A 22,721-nucleotide genomic window follows, 5' to 3' on the forward strand; every position below is an offset into this window, starting at 1 on the left:
GACCTTTTCCTCCCTGCCTGACAGGTACATACTTATCAAGGACACTCAATAGTTGCTCCTTGAACAAGCTCCACATATCAATTACGCCCTTGCCTTGAAGCCTGCTTTTCCAAGCCACGCATCCTAAGTCATGCCTCACCGCATCATAATTTCTCTGCCCCCAGCTATAACTCTTGCCCTGCAGTGCACACTTATCCCTCTCCATCACTCCATTACATCAGGTCCCAGAGATTTATCCACCTTTATACTCTCTAAAACTTGCCAAACTTCCACTTCTGTAATGTGAACTGTTTTTAAAACATCAAAGTTAATTTCTCTGCATTTTCTAGTCTTCCATTTCTTTCTCCACAGTAAAAAATGATGCAAAATATTAATATAGTATCCCCCCTATCTCCTGGGCTTCAATACGAAGACAACCACCTTGATCTTTAAGAGGCCAACCCTCTCTCCAGTTACTCACTAGCTCAATGTATTTGTAGAATCGCTTTGGATTATCCTTAGCCTTCTCTGCTAATGCTCTCTCATACTGCCTCTTTGCCTTCCTGATTTCTTTCTTAAGAATGCCCCTGTGCTTATTACTGATGAAGGACTCCGGCCCGAAATGTTGAATTTCCTGCTCCTCGGATGCTGCCTGACCTGCTGTGCTTTTCTAGCACCACACTCTCAACTCTGATCTCCAGCATCTACAGACCTCACTGTCTCCCTGTGCTCATTACGTTGATTAACATATTCAATTGAACCAAGTTGTCGATATCTAAAAGAAGATTATCTTTCATTCATGACTAGAACCCTCAATATCTTTACTCATCCATTGTTCCTTAATCTTTCCAGCCTTACTCTTCACCTTAACAGGTACCTGATGCCTCTGAACTCTCGTCATCACACTCTTGAACACCTCCCACTTGTCAGATGTCCTTTTACCTGCAACCAGTCTATTCCAATAAACGTTTGCAAGTTCTTGTCTCATACCATTAAAATTTGCCTTACTCCAATTAAAAACTTTAACTTTTATAGAACATTTATCCATTTTCATCACCACTTGAAACTAATAGAATTATGATTGTTAGATCTAAAGTGCTCCCCCACTTTTACTTCAGTCACCTGCCCTGCCTTATTGCCCAAAGGAAAGTCTAGTTTTGCCCCACATCCACATATTGATGAGAAAAATCAGGGGGGAGGGGTGGTGGTGGCACATATAGTACAATCTCATTAAAAGGGACTTTTTGCTTTCTTATTCGTAATTTTTACCCATGTATTTTCACTGAACGATTTTCCAGAAACATCTTCTCTAGTTACAGCAGTAATATATTCCTTAATCAAAAATGCCACACACCCCACCTTCCTTGCCTCTTTTCCTATCCTTCCTTTGGCGTCTAAAACCCGGAAGACTGAGTTGCCAATCTTGTCTATCTCTCAGCCAAGTTTTTGTAATAGATATGACGTCCCAATCCCATGTTCTTAAACATGCACTGAGTTCATCAGTTTTACCTGTAAGACACCTTGCATTAAAATAACTGCAATTCAGTTCTTCAAAGTTACTACATACTTTGACTCTCTCTTGTGTTTCTTTTCTAACTGACATGCTCTCTTCACATTCAGAACCTTCCCCATTAATCCTTCTGTTTACACTGCTACTTGGAATTCCTCCACTCCCCCTCTCTTTCAATATACAGTCTCCCTTAATGGAACAAGCAAATCTCCCTGCTAAGTTAAAAATCACACGACACCAGGTTATAGTCCAATGGGTTTAATTAGAAGCATTAGCTTTTAGAGCGCTACTTCATCAGTGATTGTGGAGTACACAATTGTAAGACACAGAGTTTATAGCAAAAGTTTACAGTGTGATGTAACTGAAATTATACATTGAAAAATACCTTGATTGTTAAGTCTCTCATCTGTTAGAATGACCAAGTTACATTCTCAGGTTATCTTTAACAATTTGTGTCAGCCCAGATAATGTGTTGAAGGTGTAAACTTGCTATAAATTCTGTGACCTACAATTGTGTACTCCACAACCACCTAATGAAGGAGCGTCGCTCCAAAGGCTAGTGCTTCCAATTAAACCTGTTGGACTATAACCTGTTTGTCGTGTGATTTTTAACTTTGTACAGCCTAGTCCAACACCCGGCACCTCCACATCATTCCTGCTAAGATACTGGTCCCTTTCCAGCTCAGATTAAACCTATCCTTTTTGAACGGGTCTTTTCTATCCCAGAAGACATTTCAATTGTCCAAAAACCTGCAGCCCTGAACAGTACACCAGCTCTTCAGTGATTGATTCAACTCCTTTATCCTTTTGTCCCTTCCCTCATTTGACATTGAGAGTAAAGTAGAAATTACTACCTTTAAGGTTTGTTTTAATCTTCTACCTCTTAAATTCATTCTGTACTGCTTTAATCTGTTCCCTAAAAATGTCATTCCTACAAATGTGTACAATAATTTCTGGCTTCTCAATCTCACCTTTCATAATATGCTTCAAACATTTAGAGATGTTCTTAATCCTAGCACCAGGAAGGTAACAAACCATCCTAAGTTTATGCTCACACTGCCACAGAATCTCCTGTCTCTGCCCCTGACAGGACAGTCCCCTTTAACAGTAATTTAACTAAATTTTGTCAAATGCTGCTTAACATTAAAATAATTTCAACTGTCCAATTGCCCCTTCCATGTTCCTCAGAGAGACTTTTCAACACATCCAAAAGCTGAATATCTATTTGACAGAGGAATAACCACTGGAGACTTTTGAACTATTTTCATATCTTTCCTGACGGTAATCCATCTGTCTGCCTGACCCTGCTATGTAATCACTTTTCTAAACGTACTAACCATCTCACTCTGTGCCTTGTACAAACTAAATCAAAAATCTGATCCAGGAAGTTGAACAATTCCATCAATGCTACTGGTTTTTCAGTAGCCTAAGCAATGAACCTTTTCCACATATTTCACCAGAAGAAAGTGAGGTCTGCAGATGCTGGAGATCAAAGTTGAAACTTTATTGCTGGAACAGCGCAGCAGGTCAGGCAACATCCAGGGAACAGGAGATTCGACGTTTCGGGCACAGGCCCTTCTTCAGGCCATTCCTGAAGAAGGGCCTGTGCCCGAAACGTCGAATCTCCTGTTCCCTGGATGCTGCCTGACCTGCTGCGCTGTTCCAGCAATAAAGTTTCAACACATATTTCACCATAAATGCTTAAGGGTTAAGTTAACTTAAGTGTGAAAAGATTAAAGACTACTGAAGATACATCAATTAAAAATGCAAGAGTTAATCAATCGTATTCCTCAGAGCAACAGGCGACAATTTCTTCCAGGTAATTTGCATCCCAACAAATGACATCAGTAAATTGCTAAATTATATGCTACAAAAACCAATTTGCAAAAAAAAAAATGAAAATCTCTCATAACAGCTTGTGTGTAATGTAAAAACTACAGAAATAAAACATTCCCAGACTATACACTGAATTCATCAGACCCTGTAGAAATGGATCAAGATTAAGCCTTTTTTTTAAAAAAAGCTGCCACATTACTTTATCCAACTGCATTAATTATTGAACCAATTCTTCATTTCTCTCACATATAGTCAACAGGCTGTTACATACCTTAAACTCACTGGCTATCTGGGAGGGAGGTGAGGCCGTGTGCTTACATTCTGGTGAGCAATTTCTTTTTGCTCCAGGAACCTCACTTATTGGTTGCATTGCTTGTGACTTCCTCAGTTTGTCAAAGCTGAGCTTTATTTCTTTTCTAATTAAAGCTAATAGCAAAACATAAAAATAAAACCTGATTAGGAACATAATCTACCACAACCTCAAAATTACATTTTATACATGTTCCTCTTGATCAGGCACACTGAACCAATAGAACACCCATTTATTTCTATCATTAGAGAATACACTAAGGGAAAGCAGAGATAAATTCTCTGTGACTGACTCAAAAACATCTGCATTCCCCACTCAGCTGGACAAAAGCTATTTAAAATATGAACTGGCAAAGTGACCTTAAAATAGTTTACAATATACCATTCAAGGGTACTTAACCTAATTTCACGAGTAATTGCCTTCTAGTAACAAGTAGATGATACCCTAATTTGCAACCTAAGAAAGCCTGTCTCTCTGCATCCATTCACAATGAGCTGTTGTTTTCTGGTGCAAGGTTAAGACTGTTGACTTTCTGGTGAGAAGTAAGCAGGCACATCAAGAAGAGGTATTTGATCTCAGCATCAAGTTCTTCACCTGCACTAGAACAAGGGGAGGGAGAAATCTAAATTACTGCTCAGCATCAAGAGTCCGTTTACCTTCATTAGTCTGCTGCACCATGGCTGATCTGTGACCTTGTTTCACTATGCCATCATTCCCCGAAATTAGTTTTTAATTTGTGATTATTGGTTAAAATGAACAAATCTGAGATGAATTAACAATTCACTTTGCAATAATTGCCATTTGCAGTAAAGTTTCAAACCTCTACTACCCTTGGCATGCAAGTTTTTCCCAACTTTATTCCTGAAATGTCTGGCTTTTACTTTTAGACTTCGGCCACTTGAGCTAGTCTCCCTAACAAGTATAAATAGTTTTTTTCTATCTATCCCATTGCCTTCCACCTCGAAAACTTCCACCAAATCACCCCTTACCTTTTGAATTCCAGGGAATACAACCTTAGTTTGTGTGATTTCTCATCAGAAATTAGAGTCCAGTCATCATTCTGCTGAACCTGCATTGCACTCCCTCCAAGACCAATGTATCCTTCCCGTGATATGGTATCCAGGACAACACTTAGTACTCCGTGGGTTGGCTTAAGCAGAGGTTTGTATAGCCAAACCAGGATTTTATTTGTCTTTTATTTGATTCCATATGAAAGCCATCTCCATGACTATATACAGACATCCAAACCTACCCATGAGATTTTAATGACCTATACACATGGACCTCCACCATTTCTTGCTTTCCACCATTTAGAAAGATCCTGTTCCATGCTTTTTAAGTCCAGTATTGACGACCTCAACTGTCTTGACTGGAGTTCATGAGAAAGTGAGGACTGCAGATGCTGGAGATTAGAGCTGAAAAAGTGTTGCTGGAAAAGCGCAGGTCAGGCAGCATCCAAGGAGCAGAAGAATCAACGTTTCGGGCATGAGCCCTTCCTGAAGAAGGGCTCATGCCCAAAACGTCGATTCTCCTGCTCCTTGGATGCTGCCTGACCTGTTGCGCTTTTCCAGCAACACTTTTTCAGCTCTGGGGTTCATGTGCCAATTTTGCTCAGTAAGCTAATGCTTTCATCCTTACAATTTTCCTCATCTTAATACCATTAGCAAATTTGGATATACAACTTGCAACCCCATCATCTAAGTAGTTAATACATACGGTGAGCTGTTGAAATGTCAACATGGATCCGAGAGATATGGATAATCACGTGCTGTCAATTACAGTCTTATTATTTTCTGGTTCCTGCTTCTCAGGTCAACCATTTGGCTTAAGTTCCATGAGGTTCAACTTTAAATAACAGTTTCTTACAAGGAACTTGATTAAATGTTGACTGAAAACCCATATAAATAATAATTCATAGACCTGAGTCACCTCTTCACTGTATATTCAATCAGTTTGTCAGGCATGACTTACCCTTTAAAAATCTACACAGGCTCTGAACAAATAACATGTTTCACTGTGTTTAGTCACGTGATCCTCACAACAGACCTGCATAAGCTCCCAACAAAAATGTTAGACTAAGTGGTCAATTTTTCTTTTGCTTGCCTATCGTGAGATTCAGTCTAAAGAAACAATACCAATATCACAAGAACTCTGGAAGATTATATTTAGGACACCAACAATAGAGTCATAGAGATGTACACCACAGAAACAGACCCTTTGGTGCAACTCGTCCATGCCAATCAGATATCCTAACCTAATCTAATTTCTTTTGCCAGCACTTGGGCCATGTCTCTCTAAACTCTTCCTGTTCATATACCCATTCAGATACCTCTTAAATGCTGCAATTATACCAGCCTCCACCACTTCCTCCGGCAGCTCATTCTATACACACACCAACCTCTGCATGAAAAAGTTGTCCCTTAGGTCCCTTTTATCTCTTTCACCTCTCACTCTAAGTCTATTCCCTCCAATTCTGGACTCCCTCACCAGAGGGAACAAATCTTGTCTATTTATCCCATCAATGCCCCTCATGATTTTATAAACCTCTATAAGGTCACCCCTCAGCCTCTGACACTCCAGGGAAACAGCCCCAGCCTATTCAGCCTCTCCCTATAAAACAAACCCTCCATTCCTAGCAACATCCTTGCAAACCTTCTCTGAATCCTTTCGCGTTTGTTCTTACCTACTTGCTTTAAAACTCAGAGATGGAAACAATCTGATCCAGCCACTCTTCAGTCCCATCATTTTCTCCATTACTGTTATTTTGCTTTTTCTCTAGCCACTGAATTCATTCCACATCCAGGTGACAGACTTAAGTTGAACTATATCGTTTGCAACCTTGACGTCATCCTGACCATGTCCATGACCTCATGAAGATTGCCTGTTTCCACCTGCATGTTGTTATAACTTAACCTCATCCCATTTCAGCTCATCTGCTACTAAAGCTCTCATCTTGCCTGTTACCTCCTAACCTGACTATTTTAATGCACTACTCTTCAGACTCCTAAATTCTAATCTCCTATGCTCAGTGACTATTATTGGTTCCTGATTAAGAAATGTATGGATTTTAAAATTCTCATTTTGTTTTCAAATGCTTTGTAGCCTCATCCTTCTCTATCCCTAACCTCTTCAAGACCAGCTAAAATAAATATTCAACATGTCCGTCCTTTCTTTATTTTTATTTATATCATTTATCAGATTCTAATGGGCCCTCGAATGTCCTGATTGTTTCTCTGAATTGTGAAAGATATGCATGTTGATTTTGATATTACTTACAGGTTTCTTTTCCCATTCCTTTTTTGTAGTTATTACCACTTGCTTTGTCATTTTTCTGACTTTGTTGTGTCTCTCCCAATGTCAGGATATTAGCTCGATTTATAAGTTTTACCTGGTTAGTCATTCATGGTGGGTTTCTTTTGCCAGGCAGAGTGTATACTTTCCATTGATCTTGTATCCTGTTACCAACAGACAGACTTGTCCCGTTTACTGTGGACAGTCTCAATCTCAGCTCATTAAATCCTAGAATCTTACTGTTTGTTTCTCTATTTTAAACACACCTTGAATCTTGTTCATATTAAGATCACTGCTTGATGAACATTGCTGTTAAGTAAACCAAATGATATGCCTTCTGCTGGTTCTAGGGTATACCGTTATAGAAAATCATATCACATTCAAGAGATTTGCTACTTTCCTGACATAAGCTTATATGTTTATCCCAATCTATATAAATGTTAAAATTCCCATTAAACTACTTCACTTTTGTTACATGTTTTTCTAATCTCCATTTTTACAAATTATTTTTGCAGCTACTACCATGGAGCGTATACATAACTTCCAATGAGGTCTTAATATCCTTTCCATTTTACTAAAAGTCTATTTTGCCTACTAAAACATCTCATTACATCATCTCTCCTTACTGCGATTTCACACTCAATACTAAGACCACCTTTTCCCCTCCAACATCACAACCTGACCATTCAGCAACCATGTCTCAGTCATGAATGCCATTTCACATCGTCAAAGTTGAATCTATGCCCACAATTCAATTTCTTCCTGGTATGTTATAGTTTTGTACAAAGAACATATATTTGCACTCAACTCCAATATTGTTCTCGAACACAGAACAGTACAGTACCTTTCAGCCCTCAATGTTGTGCCTGACCTTTAATCCTACTCCAAGATCAAACTAAGCTACATACCCTTCATCTATGGTCCATGTGCTGATCCAAGAGTCGCTCAAATGTCCCTTATGTATCAGACTCTATTACCACCGCTGGCAGTACTTTCCATGCACCCTCTGCTCTCGGTGTAAAGAACCGACCTCTGACATCTCCCCAAACCATTCTCCAATCATCTTAAAAATATGCCCCCTTCATGATAGCCATTTCTGCCCTAGGAAAAGTCTGACTATTCATTCTATCTCTGCCTCTCATCATCTTGTACACCTCTATCAAGTCAACTGTCATCCTTCTTCGCTCCAATGAGGAAAAGCCCTAGCTCCCTCAACCTTTGTTCATAAGACATTCCTCCAGTCCAGGCAGCATCTTGGTAAATCTCATCTGCACCCTCTCAAAAACTTCTACATCTTTTCTATAATGAAGCGACGAGAACTGGACACACTGCTCCAGAAATGGTCTAACCTGGGTTTTATAGAGTTTCAGCAAAACCTCGCAGCTCTTAAACTCAAACACCCTGCTAATGAAAGCCAACACACCATAGGCCTTCTGAACAACCCTATCGACTTGGGTGGCAGCTTTGAGGGATCTATGGACATGGCCCCCAAGATCCCTCTGTTCCTCTACATTGCCAAGAATCCTGCCTTTAACCCTGCAATCTGCATTCAAATTTAACCTTGCAAAATGAATCACTTCATACTTTTCCAGGTTGAACTCCATCTGCCACTTCTCAGCCCAGCTCTGCATCCTGACAATGTCCTGTTGCAATCTACAACAGCCCTCCACACTATCCATCACACCAGCAAACTTCATGACTCACTTCCTCATCCAACTCATTTATAAAAATCACGATGAACAGAGGTCCCAGAACTGACACCTGCAGAACACCACTGGTCACCAAGCTCCAGACTGAATAGTTTCCATCAACTACCACCCTCTGTCTTATATGTGCTAGCTAATTCTGTATCCAGACAGCTACATTTCCCTGTATCCCATGCTTCCTTACTTTCTGAATGAGCCTACCATGGGGAACCTTCTCAAAGGTCTTACTAAAATCCATATACACCACATCCATGGCTCTACCTTCAAAGTACTTTGTCACATCTTCAAAGCATTCAAGAAGGCCTGTGAGGCATGACTTATCTCTAACCAAACTACGCTTTTCAAGTAATCCATAAATCCCAGGATTATCCCTGTTCTCTTTCTTGAACAAGGGAATAATATTTGCCATCTTCTAATCATCTGGCATGAGAACTTCTATGCACTTATTTTAAACCTTTTAATTTTCCCTTTGCTTGTAGTGCTTAAAGCATAAATTGTAACTTTGACTTTTATAACTTTTGCTATGAGCTTCAGCTTTGAAAGGCTGGTGTGCTAGAAGAGATGATAATCACCAAACCTACAATGCCAAGCTACCGGATTTCCCACCTATCCTGCAAGAATTTATAAATATGATTTTCAATCACTGAAGAACCATTTCTTGCAGTGGTTTCTTGAACTCAACATGACCAAGGCCACCGAGGAGACCGCAACATTTCATGGCATAGATGCTAGGGATGTCTCGTGTTCTTTCACAAAAAAATAATGTTCCATGTTTATGGCACTCTGTACCTGCGATGTTGGCATAAAGCCATGTACACGCTTTCTCAGTAGCAAGGCGGCTTGTAATACCTTCGGCTGTGCTCAGCACCTATTTAAAAATAAGACTTCATTACTTTTAAACATCACCAGTGATTCAAATAGCAGAAACGCAATTCAAATGCTTTATAGAGGGAGGCGGGGATAGCAACACTAAGACGAGAAGAGGGAGGACAGCTGAGTAGAGGGCACAGTACTAGTGATGGTGAATTAATCACAATGAGAAGAGGGCAAAGGCACACAGATAAACAGTATCTAACAGACATCAAAACTACAAGCACATTTTCAACTATAACTGTCTCATCCAGGAAGTTGCACTGAGATCTCACACACTTTCCAAAGCAGAAGGACTTGCAGAATGTTTTGATGAGTTGGCATTCACACACAGTGGAAATTGAAAAATTCCACAAAGACACTGTAGTCCTAAATGTTTATAAATCACTGCTAAGACAGCAGCAGGCCCCATCATAACAAATTCTGGAAGGAGATCAAGGCCTCGGTCATGATCCTGAAGAGTTCCAGAATAACTCAAGGGTGAATAGCTGTTAGCGGAGACTGTTAGTGTCCAACAATGGGTTGTGTGTAGTAGCAGACTATGCAATAACAAGTGCTAAAGTAATTGAACTTGATAGTGAGTCCAGAAGGCTGCAGGGTCCCCAAGTAGTAAACGAGGTGTTGTCTTCCAAATTAAGCTTCGCTGCAGCAAGCCTGAGACAGAGACATTGGCTAGGGAGCAGGCTGGTGTGTTGAAGTGGCAAGCAACTGCGGGCAGAACGTAGGCATTCCGTGAAGTGGTCACCCAGTCTACACTTGGTTTCCCCAATGTAGAGGAGACTGCATTGTGAGCAGTACACTAAGATTGTGTGAAGTGCAGGTAAAGTGCTGCTTCACCTGGAAGGTATGTTTGGGCCCTTGGAAACTGAGGAGGGAAGAGGTAAATGGGCAGGTGTTACACCTTTGGCGATTGCATGGTAAGGTACTGTGGGAGGGTGTTGGGAGTGAAGGAAGAGTGGACCAGGGTGTCCCAGAGAAAATGACCCCTGTGAAAGGCAGGTAAGGGATGGGAGGGGAATATGTGCCTGGAGGTGGCAGAAATAGCAGTTAATGATCTTCTGAATGTGGATGCAGGTTGGATGGTAGGCAAGGACAAAGGAAATCCTATCACTGCTGCCGGAGGGAAGAGAGGGAGTGAGGGCCAAAGCACAGGAGATGAGTTGGACCTGGTTGAGGGCCCTGTCAAGGGGTTCTGACCTGAAGAAAATAGAAGAATTAAAAGAGAAGTTGTTTAGGGTAAGGATGAGCTCAGTCAGGTGGAGGAGGATGGTGTTGGGACGGCTCAGGCCTTTGTTCCAGAAATGAGGGGAATGAGCATGTAGAGGGATTGCCTTCCATGGTAAACAGGAGGTAGCTACAGTCTGCATTTTGGAAATTCCAAAATTGGCATAAAGTATCAGAGGAATCGGGGAAGTACATGGGCAGGGACTGGACCACGGAAGAAAAGACCGAGTCAAAGTAGAGAGGGTATTCCTAAGTAGGATATTTTGCAGTTGTTATCAAAATGTTTTATTCTATTTTCAACAAATGAATCTGGCTACTAAATAAAACCATAAACAAACAATATAAAATAAAAAAAAATCACCAGCTAATGGGGGAATTTAAGATCATGACTCTAGGATGCTCTTAAATGCACTGAGCTTGCTGGGGATTCCCGCCTCAAAACCTTTTCCACTTGCTTCAGAAGACTGGTAGTTAAAACTGAGACCACTTCCAAGTTCATTTCAGTAATTCTCCCCAGTAACAAAGTAGCAGTCTCACATTTGATGCTCCCACTGTGGAGCAGAAATATATCATGATCAGGCATCTATAGTGGGATCAAGTGCAGGCCAACACAACCATTCCTGAAACCTTCCACCTCAACAAAAGCAATGCCAGTCACAACTGTTCCCAATGGCAGAAGAGTCTAAACAGAGAACCTAGATTTATAAAAATTGGTAAAAGGAATGAAAGTTATTGTTACACAACAGTTTGCAATCTGGAATGCACTGTCTAAAAGGCTGGTGGAACCAGGGAACTGGAGAATTATTTGCTAAGAAAATCTTTTGAAGATTGTGGAGAAAGAGCAGGAGACGGGAACTAATTGGGTAGCTGCCTCAAAAAGCCAGTATGGCACAATGGGCCAAATGGCTTCCTTCTGTACTGTATGAGTCTATGGTGAGTTGAACCAGGTGACATAAGAGGAAGCAAGTAGTGCTTTTGGCTAAAGAATGGGAGTGATATTTGAAGATCAGAGGATACAGTTTGGGTCAGAATTAGCAAATTTCCAGGGAGAGAGAAAGGGGAACACAGGACAAGGGGCACAGTATCTGTTATAATCCTGATTGAGTAGCCATGATTTATCAATATTTAGCTCATAATCCAGCTCTCAACAAGCAGGAAGCAAAAACAATATGAATTATAAATAACGGTGGAAAGCCAAGTACAATGCAATAAGATACTGGAACATACACAAGCTTAATGTCCACTGCTATTCATCAGGGTACTCTCAGGTGTCTTGATCTATATCTTCATATAGCACAGTGCCTCATTAACTCTCAATAAAATGTTTGACCAGGTACCTAATTCTTTGGCATTGCTGGTAAATTCAGCTTCACTGCATTCCCTGGCAGTCTGTATTTAGCATTTATGTTAGAAATTTACCTTGTGCTCATGGACATTAAGAATTCCCATGGTTCAGGCCCCGGAGATCTCTGGTGACTAATTTTCTCTGTTTTGGGTGAGTTTAAAGCTGCACCAAAATGATTCAGGTATAAGTTAATGAGATTGCCAGAACCTGCTTGGGCTGGGACCAGAAACAGAAAGTGTTCTCTACCTACCAACCCTCAGGATACAGAATAATTTGAAAAGTTAACAAACCGAGGCAGATGTCTCTCCTGGAAGTAGAACCCTAATTGCTTCTGGTCCTTTTCTGGTACAGAATCTGTAAAGTTGAAGAAAAAAAAAATACTTCAGAAATACTTTAATAATTCTAAATTTGGATCCAAATATCAGATCAGAGCATCAGATGAAATCCCTATGTCAAGCCATTGGAGGGCTTGAGCCTTCAGGCAGGACCTTCAGGTGAAGAATGCATCCCCCTTGTCTTTTCTTACACCATTATGCAGGTTTTTGTTCAAAACGGGAAATGATCACTGAACCTATACAATACACACACTATCACTCTGATTGTAGGTGCTTACTCTCTGCCTTTGATAATAGCCTGCTTGCCTTCGTCACAGAGTTCACATATCACACTTTCAAGTAGCTCAGGTAGATTGGTTTTCTCATCCTTCATTGCATTTTGCAGCTTTGTTGTCCCATGCTTGACTAGCTCAGACACCAAACTCGCCCTAGGAAAGAATAGGCAATAATTGAGCTTACTCTCATTGTTAAATGCTTTAAAGGAGGTCACCTTGAATATAAAATTTAAACCTATTTGTTTTATTAAAAAGTCACCTGCCCTAAGTCCCATCTTGAACACATGATCAAATTCATACAGAGGAGAATGGTGACAATATACAGGATAAGATTAAAGTTTTCAGAACTGTAAACGTTGTACACTTTGGTTGGAAGAATAAGGCAGCCACATACACCTTGGAAAACAAATGTCCAAATTTGATGGATGAGAAGGATGCAGGAACATGCGTTACAAAGTCAATATTTTAAAAGAAATCAAAGAATTTAGTTTAATTGAAAAGCAGAAGACAAGTCACAAGGCAAAACATGTGGCCTCTGACATCCTCCAGTAGCCACAGCATTTTGTATGTTTGGTCTGATTGAGCTTCTAGTTAACAGTGACTTCCTGAAAGACTCAACCTTGGTTATGCTACTGAATATGAAATAGTTGTCATTATCTGAATGTTACTTGTCACCCAAACCTGATCGCTGTTCAGGCCTTGCTGCAAGCAAGCACAAACTGCTTCATTAACTGAGGAGGTGTGAATAAAACTTACATCAGTCAGTCTTACATTGGTGGTGAACAAACTATTGGAGAGGATTCTGAGAGACAGGATTTACGATTATTTGGAAAAACATAGTTTGACTAGAGATAGTCAGGTCATGTCTCACCAGCCTTTTGAAAACTTTCAGGATGTGATAAAACACAGAATACAAGGTTAAAGGCAGGATTCTTGGCAGTGTGGAGGAACCGAGTGATGTTGGGGTCCATGTCCATAGATCCCTCAAAGTTGCCACTTAGGGTTGTTAAGGCGGCGTATGGTGTGTTGGCTTTCATTAACGGGGGGTTTGATTTTAAGCTTACGCAAGGTTATGCTGCATCGCTTTAAAGTCCTGGTTAGACCACATTTGGAATATTGCGTTCAGTTCTGGTCGCCTTATTATAGGAAGGACGTGGAAGCTTTAGAGAGGGTGCAAAGGAGATTTACCAGGATCTGTCTGGACTGGAGAGCATGTCTTATGAAGAAAGGTTAGAGCACTCAGGCTTTTCTCATTGGAGGGAAGAAGGGTGAGAGGTGACGTAATAGAGGTGTACAAGATGATGACAGGCATAGATAGTGTGGATAGGCAGAGACTTTTTGCGAGAAATGGCTATCATGAGGGAGCATAATTTTAAGGCGTTTGGAGTAAGGTTTAGGGGAGATGTCTCAGGTTAGTTCTTTACACAGAGTGGTGGGTGAGTGGAATGCACTGCCAGCAGTGGTGGTTGAGTCAGATACTTTAGGGATATTTAAACGACTCCTGGATAGGCATGAGTGATAGTAAAATGAAGGGTATGTCGGTTAGCTTGATCTTAAGAGTAGGATAAAAGATCGGCATAACATCAACGGCTGAAGGGCCTGTACTGTGCTGTACTGTCTACATTTAATGTAACTGAAATTGTGAAATAAAATCCCTACTTCTGATTTCTGCAGGTAGATCATGGATGAATAGCTGAAGATGCTTGGGCTTGGAATATTACCTTGTGTAACTTGGGTTCTTGTGGCACATTGGTAGTATCCCTAACTCTGAGCCAGCAGGGCTAGGTTCAAGTCTCCCTGTTCCAGAGGTGTGTAATAACATCCCTGACACAGGTTGATTATAAATTATGTGCATGAGCAACTCCTGCAGTGATATCCTGGGATTGACATGACTGACTTCCAAAAGTCATAACCATCTTCCCTTCTGCTGGATACGATAGCAACCAGAGGACAACTTTCCCAGATTCTCAATTACTTCAATCTTACTAAAGTGTCCTTGATGTCTCAATCAGTAAAATGCTGCCTTTACATCAAATGTAGTCAGTTTCACCATGATTCTGAAATCATTCAGCAATACCTAGCTGCAAACATATGGAGGTTTGGGGCAGGTGTTTTGTTCTTTACCCAGCAGTGGTGGATCGGTGGGGACTTCTAGTGTGTATCATTGTGGAGGCTGTTTCAATCTTTATATTGGAAAAGACAGTAGGATATATCACAGGCCTCTTATAGTACCTGTGTATTCCTTCTAGTAAGTCTGTGACTAGCGGTGTGCCACAAGGATCAGTGCTTGGTCCAATGATTTTTGTCACTTATATAAATGATTTGGATGTGAACATAGGAGGTATGGTTAGTAAGTTCGTAGATGACACTAAAATTGGAAGTGTAGTGGACAACAAAGATCATCTCTGAATAGAATAGAATGGGATCTTGATCAGATGGGCCAACAGGTCAAGTAGTGGCAGATGTGAGCTGGATTTCGATAAATGCCAAGTGCTACATTTTGGAAAGGCAAATCAGAGTATGACTTATATACTTAATGCTAAGGATATGGAGAGTGTTGCTGAACAAAGAGATCTTGGAGTGCAGGTTCACAGTTCCTTGAAAGTGAGTGCCAGGTAGATAGGATAGTGAAGAAGGCTTGCTGTTATTGGTCAGTGCATTGAGTGGGGGTTGGGAGGTCTTGTTATAGCTGCACAGGACATTGATTCAACCACTTTTGGAATACGGTGTACAATTCTGGTCTCTACTGAATGTTGTGAAACTTAAAAGGCTTCAGAAAAGATTTACAAAGATACTGCCAGGGTTACAGGATCTGAGCTATATTGAGAGGCTGAATAGGCAGGGGCTATTTTCCTGGGAGTGTCAGAGACCGAGGGGTGACTTCATAGAGGTTTATAAAATCATGAGGGGCATGGAGAGGGTAAGTAGACAAGGACTTCTCTCCAGGGTGGGGGAGTCCAAAACTAGAGGGTATAGGTTTAGGGTGAGAGGGAAAAGGGACCAAAGGGGTCACCTTTTCATCGAGAGGGTGGTGTTTGTACAGAAGGTGCTGCCAGAGGAAGTGGCGGAGGCCGGTACAATTACAACATTTAAAAAACATCTGGGAGGGTATATAAATAGGAAAAGTTTAAAGGGATATGGATCAAATGCTGGCAAATGGAACTAGATTTATTTAGGGTATCTGGTCAGCATGAACAAGTTGGAACAAACTGTCTGTTTCCAGGCTTTTATATCTCTATGACTCTAATGTAACTTTAATAGGAAGATAACCAGAATAGACCCATTAAGGGTGCAAGACTCGCCCCTCCATATGCATTAGTGAATGTATTTTGTTAAAAATGGATGGTTTCAAGTGTCAGCGCTTCTGCACTCGACAGAGTTTTAAATATATATTGATAATATAGCATTGTAAAGATATGCATTATTTCCTGCAAAAGGTATCTGAAATATGGCATTTTTAAACTTTTTCTGTCATATTAAGTAGTATTATTGCTTACTTGATGTGCTTTACACAGTTTGATCCAACTCTTTCAGCCACAAACTCAACTGTTTTGCGAAGAGATGGTGGTTGATTGTGAAAGAAGGCCTCTTCCAATTTCACCTAACCAGCAATCAGAAACATAACATTAAGCACTTGGTGTAAGTGATCTCCTCCAGCAGGAGGTATTGCTTCTGCTTTGATTTATGGTCATGCTGCAAAAAGCAATCTGTACCATGAGAGAGCAGCATTTCCACAGATGCTGGGAAACTTGGTAGACCCAAGAACATGCAAGGAACCACTGAGCCCGTCATCCAATAGCACTTATTGAAATGTGAATGATTGTGCATGTTTATCTAGGGTTACGTGAAAACACTGGAGACAACACATCTACTATGTACGAGAACAGATACTTGTCTTTACTGGAAGAAAATGGTTGACAATCTGAGGTACTGAAACAAAGGAAATAAGGCAAACCTATTTGAACAGACACCAAAATATAGCAGACATTTAATGCAGAATGTCAACATAAAACAATTGAGACACTGTCTTGTAGTAGGCCCTTGGCAGAGGATTCCTGCGTTCAACATTACCTGGAGTTTCTGCTGTGATTGTACCAAAGTCGGTACTGAAGGTTCTGCTGCAGTTGGTGTGATCTTTCTCATGTACCCTCCATTTTTAACCCCACTACCAGCAACGTAGGAAGCCAACAGCTTGCGCAGCTCACCTGCAACACAAGACCTGATGAAACATCTGAGCATGGCTTACATGAATTGGCACAACTTGTTAGTGGTTAACTATCACACATTTTGGTCAGCATGAACAAGTTGGAACAAACTGTCTGTTTCCAGGCTTTTATATCTCTATGACTCTAATGTAACTTTAATAGGAAGATAACCAGAATAGGCCCATTAAGGGCGCAAGACTCGCCCCTCCATATGCATTAGTGAATGTATTTTGTTAAAAATGGATGGTTAGCAGGTTTGTGGTAAATAAATTAGATAAACTAATGAATGGAATGTTAGAACAGCAAATACATGTGAGAGCTTGCAGTTTGCATGGTTTCTGATCACATTATGCTTCCACGGAGATACACTTAAGAGAAATTAAACACTGTGGCAGGAAAAGATTCAAGTGAGAAAGCTATAACAGGCCATCAACTAAGCAACAGACTGTGGAGCTGCCTTACTGAAAGTGTAGTTTCTAACAAGAGTCACAGTTAATGGACGAAGTAGAGCAACATTTTTGTTTTAATTACTGGGGAGGGATATGAAGTCAAAATAGGAAGACAGAGTTCAGATGCAGATCTACCAAAACCTAATCAAATGGAAGTGGCTAACGGGATTCTGTTCCAAAAGTGAAAAGTGAATATTCATTTGTAAAATAAGATTGAAACCAAAACTAATTTAGTACATCAATGCCATACTAAAAAGTATGAGCTTAGTTTCCCAGAGAAAGGAAAACAAAACCAATGTTTCCTTGGATCTTAGATCTAGAGAATGTGCGTCAACTTGAGTTTAGATTACTTAGTGTGGAAACAGGCCCTTCGTCCCAACAAGTCCACACCAACCCACCGAAGCGCAACCCACCCAGACCCATTCCCCTACATTTACCTCTTCACCTAACACTACGGGCAATTTAGCATGGCCAATTTACCTAACCTGCACATTTTTTGGATTGTGGGAGGAAACTGGAGCACCCAGAGGAAACCCACGCAGACACGGGGAGGATGTGCAAACTCCACACAGAGAGTCGCCTGAGGCGGGAATTGAACCCGGGTCTCTGGCACTGTGAGGCAGCAGTGCTAACCACTGTGCCACCGGGCCGCCCACTGAGTTGTCATATACCACACCATCTCGGAAGCCCTAATGGTAAAGTGACTTGTGATACACTAATAAAATAAGAGGGGTGCCTTAAAATATCACTTTTAAATAATCTATGGCCTCTGTTTCCTTGTTCTCAATGCTAATGTCATCTTTGAAAAACATTGTAAGTCAATTAAATGTGACTTAAAAGCAGAAAACACCAATACATTAACTATTTATCTTTTCATTGATGTTGCCTGAATATTTTTGACATTTGTTTATATTTTAGATTTTGCATCTACAGCATTTTGGTTTTGTAGTCACAAATGACTTCTTTTTCAACATTTATTGGGTCATGCTAACCCTGAACCTTAGTTTAACTGTTAAAAACAACTTTACAGTTTTCAGTCACACTCTATCCTCTTACTTCACAATACAGATGCAACAGTTTACTTTTTCAGAATGTCTCTTGGACCTAGTAATTATTAAGTTGATTACAGTCACAATCATTTACAGCACAGGTGATGGTCATGCAGCCCTCTAAAACAAACCAGTCAGTTTGTCCTTTGTCCTGTTTCATTCCCATAAACATGCAAAGTGTATTTCACTCAAATTCCTATGCAAGCTCCTTTTGAAATCATTAATTATATCAATTTATCACTCTCATAAGCAATGAATTCCAAATAATTACAACTTACCATGTTAAATAGCTCTCCCTCATAATCCCCTGTATCTCTTCCCCCAACCTTAAATGCATGTCCCTTCCTACTTGTACTATCCATCTGGATAGGCTAATCTTTGTTTACCTTATGTAAACCCGGTACAATCATGTACACCTCAATGTAACCACTCTTTTTGAAATGCCTTCACAATAGAACACAAAATGAATTCCAGATGTGCAGTAGCAGACAGATCAAGCAAATGTCTATATAATTTTCTATCTTTAGCACCACCTCCTCTAACCCATCTTCCAATGTTGAGAACATACTCACTCAGATAAGGACAGCAAAGATACAGTAGTTGTTGGTCAACCAGTGGGATGGAATCCTGTAAAAGGAAAAGCACACACCATGCTCAGTCTAACTTGATACATTTCTTGGATATGGACCTCTATTATAAATTACGCAGCTCAGGGTGAAATTGTTTTGAAAATAGATCTTTTTGTTGTCCATTTGGCTTATTATAGCACCAATCATTGAGAATCCACAAACAGAATAGACTCATAAGTTCTTTCTTTAAATATTATAAACAAATTAATATATATATTAAAAAGGCTGCAATAAAATGCCAAAAATTGTCTGACATTACAACTGAGAGATGGGAGATCATTGCACTGTCAGCATTCGCTCAACAACACTAAACAGTAACAGTGCATCATCTGATTTTCCTTTTTTCATATCTTTCAAAAGCTGTGGGGTGTTTTGCTGGCAGAGCCAGTGCTTGTTGCCTAACCTAAGTGGCCCCTAGACCATGATGATGAACCATCTTCTTGGGGTGGGCCTACAGGGTGTAGGTACACCTACAGCATTAATGGCCCTGGAATTCTAAGATTTTGACACATAGACAATGAAGATATAGCAATATAGCTCCAGTTCAGGACTCTATTTGGCATGGTGGTGTCACTTGCAGATGGAGGAGTTTCCATCTGCACTCTGTTCTTCTTGGTGGTAGACAACTCAGCTTTAGGTACTGTCAAAGTCGTCTTCATAAGTTGCTACCGTACATGCTTTTGATAGCAGAGATGACGGGAGTGAATTGTTCATGTTATGAATCTTTTATCAATCAAATTCTGGAGGTTGCCAATCTTATTGTTTGAGTGTTGTTGGAAGCCATGCATCTTCTGACTAGTGGCTTGTGAGGTGAATAGGATTTTGGGGAGTAGAGCAAATTACTCACCACAGAATTCAGAACTTCTAGTCTATCTTTGCAACAATGATATTTGTGTCATTGAGTCATAGAGTTGTACAGCATGGAAATAGACCCTTCTGTCCAACTCCTCCATGCCAACCAGCTATCCCAACCCAACCTAGTCCCACCTGCCAGCACCCAGCCCATATCCCTCCAAACCCTTCCTATTCATATACCCATCCAGATGCCTTTTAAATATTGCAATTGTACTAACCTCCACCACTTCGTCTGGCAGCTCATTCTATGCACGTAATCACCCTTTGCATGAAGAAGTTGCCCTTTAGGTCTCTTTTATACCTTTCCCCTCTCACCCTAAACCTATGCCCTCTAGTTCTGGACTTCCCCACCCCAGGGAAAAGACTTTGTGCTCAGTTTAGTTGTGTTTCTGTTCAATGCTGACCTTTAGGATGTTGATGATGGGGGATTTGGTTATGGTAATGCTGTTGAATGTCGATGGAGGATCACCAATACTTTCAGTTGTGATAGAAATTGGCATTGTTTTGTCCTTGTGTAACACAAATGTTACTAGCCAAGCTTGAATGGTGTCCACTGAACCAGTCTGATCCCTGCAATATGAGCTGAATTGTGAATGGAACTGACAGCTGTGCAATCATCGAGCATCTCCATTTCTAAATTTATGACTTTATGACGGATGGAGTTTTATTGATGGTTAAACCTAGGGCACTAATCTCCAGCAACATTAGCCATCTTTCTTTGTATTTTGGTATTGCTTCAACCACTTAGAGAATACTCCTCAATTCCCCATGACTTACTAATGGTCATTAATGCTATCTTGCAGTCTGGGTAATGCAAGACCTCCATGAAAACATCCAGACCTCCAAACAGTACTCAGTTCTGAATAATGATCAAAGTGATGTCTCATCTGACAAATACAGCCAGAGTCAAGCTTATGGCACCATGGGCAGCTCAGCTGTGCAGTGAGGTGTACAAGGAAAACTGGAAGCGCAACAATGAAAGGTGATCAACAGTTAGGGGTTAGATAGGTGTTGCTACAGACATGTGTCTTCTGTTTGATGCAGGGCCAAGGATGTCTTTGAGTAGCTGTAGAACAGTCTGACAGGGGAGGGCAACCAGCCAGGAATGGTGGTCCACATTGACATGACTGATATAGGCAGAAAGGAGGTTATGGTTCTGCTAGATAGAAAACTAGCAAATAGGACCTCAAGAGTACTAATCTTCAGATTACTACAAATGGCACAGACAAGTGGATACAAGTAAGCAGATGAAGAAAATGGCTGGAAAGATGGTTCAGGAAGGAAAACATTAGAATTCTGGAACCAGTTCTCAGGAAGTTGGAACCTGTATAGGCTGGACAGTTTGCATCTGAATAGAGCTAGGATAGTATTCCAGAGGGTTGCTCGCTAGTGCTATTGTAGGGGTTTGAACAAACTTGGTAGAAAGGGAGACAAATCACAACAAAATAAGGCAAATTAATAGGCAAGATCAGAGCAAGGAAGAAAGTAATAAAGTTTAAAATCAGGATTTCTATGCATGCCTGTGAACGTGCACAATAATCAAATAATATTGAAGAGTTACAGGTAGAATACAGTGTGAAATTATGCTGATTTGGCTATAACCAGATAGTTGAGTCAAAAAAGGGCAGGACTGGAAGAGATGCATCAGGTGATACTGAGGCAAGTGGGTGTGGACATTTGGGAGGCACTGGCCATAATTTTCCAGTCTTAGCATTAGAGGTGATACCAGAGGAGTGGAGAATTGCAAACATCATATTTTTTTTGAAGAAGCATGTAAAGATAGGCAAAGATTAACTTCAGTGATGTGGGAAATTCTAGAAGCAATAATTAATAGTCACAAGAACATCTGCATAATAATTAAAGAATCCAACAAAGCATGGATTAAGGGAAAATAGTGTTGAACTAACTTGTTGGAATATCCTGAAGAGGTAACATAGAGGGTTGACGAGGGTAATATGGTTGTTGTGGTAAACATGAACTTCCAGAAGGGTATCTGATATATCTGTTACACAGCAAACTATTGGCAGAGTTATAGGTCAAAGAATAAAAGGGATAGCAACAACATGAATACAAATTTTGCTATGTGACAGATAGGGACAGTACTGGATGACTTATGTTTTTCAAGCAGGAGAGAATAGACAGTGGAATTTACCAGGGGTCAGTTATGAGACTCTTACCTTTCCCGATAATTATTAGTAATGTCAGCTTTAGTGTACAGGGCATAATCTCAAAATTGACAGTTAACACAAGTTGGAAGCACTGCCAACTAGGAGGAGGAAAATGCAGAACTTCCAAAGAACAGACAGATTGGTGGAATTGACTGACAGATGGCAGATGAAATTTAAGGCAGAGAAGTGTCAAGCAATTTATTAGACGAGAAGAACACAAAGACACAATACAAAATAAAGAAAATAAATCTAAAGTGAATGCAAGAGCAGATGAACCTGGGAGTACACATGCATAAATCACTGAAGGTGGCAGGACAGGTTGATCAAGCAATCAATAAAATATATAGTACCTAGACTTCATTAATATGGGTGTAGAGCATAAGAACAAGAATGCTTTGTTGAACTTGATAAGGCACTGGTTTGACCTCAGCTGGAACAATGCATTCTGGACACCACACTTTAAGAACATGAAAGTAACAGAGAGGGTGCAAAGATTCACACGGACAAATCTAGGGATGAAGAATTTCAGTTACGCAGATTGGAGAAGTTGCGACTGCTTTCTTTGGAGAAGCGAAAGTTGAAAACTGAGCTGTTCAAATTCAAGAGGGGTCTGCATGAATAGTTAGAGACAAACCGTTCCACTCTTGAAAGGATTGAGTAAGAGAGGACGCAGCTTTAAAATAAT

General features: G+C 40.4%; 1 protein-coding gene across 3 annotated transcripts in view; it reads right to left on the reverse strand.

The window, feature by feature from the left end:
- Nucleotides 1-22,721, reverse strand: part of cdan1 (codanin 1) — a 116,768-nt gene that overhangs the window by 16,860 nt on the left and 77,187 nt on the right. For 2 of the 3 annotated variants that reach the window (XM_043698388.1, XM_043698387.1), the window contains exons 16-22: nucleotides 18,957-19,011; nucleotides 16,753-16,886; nucleotides 16,179-16,282; nucleotides 12,685-12,834; nucleotides 12,362-12,425; nucleotides 9,422-9,500; nucleotides 3,597-3,751 (exon numbers count right to left, since the gene is read on the reverse strand). In XM_043698388.1, the coding sequence (XP_043554323.1) occupies nucleotides 3,597-3,751; nucleotides 9,422-9,500; nucleotides 12,362-12,425; nucleotides 12,685-12,834; nucleotides 16,179-16,282; nucleotides 16,753-16,886; nucleotides 18,957-19,011 (741 nt within the window). The remainder of the gene's footprint in view (nucleotides 1-3,596; nucleotides 3,752-9,421; nucleotides 9,501-12,361; nucleotides 12,426-12,684; nucleotides 12,835-16,178; nucleotides 16,283-16,752; nucleotides 16,887-18,956; nucleotides 19,012-22,721) is intronic. The other variant, XR_006312867.1, reaches the window with a different exon arrangement.

Source organism: Chiloscyllium plagiosum, chromosome 10 (genome assembly GCF_004010195.1).
Source record: "Chiloscyllium plagiosum isolate BGI_BamShark_2017 chromosome 10, ASM401019v2, whole genome shotgun sequence".
Lineage (NCBI taxonomy): Eukaryota > Metazoa > Chordata > Chondrichthyes > Orectolobiformes > Hemiscylliidae > Chiloscyllium > Chiloscyllium plagiosum.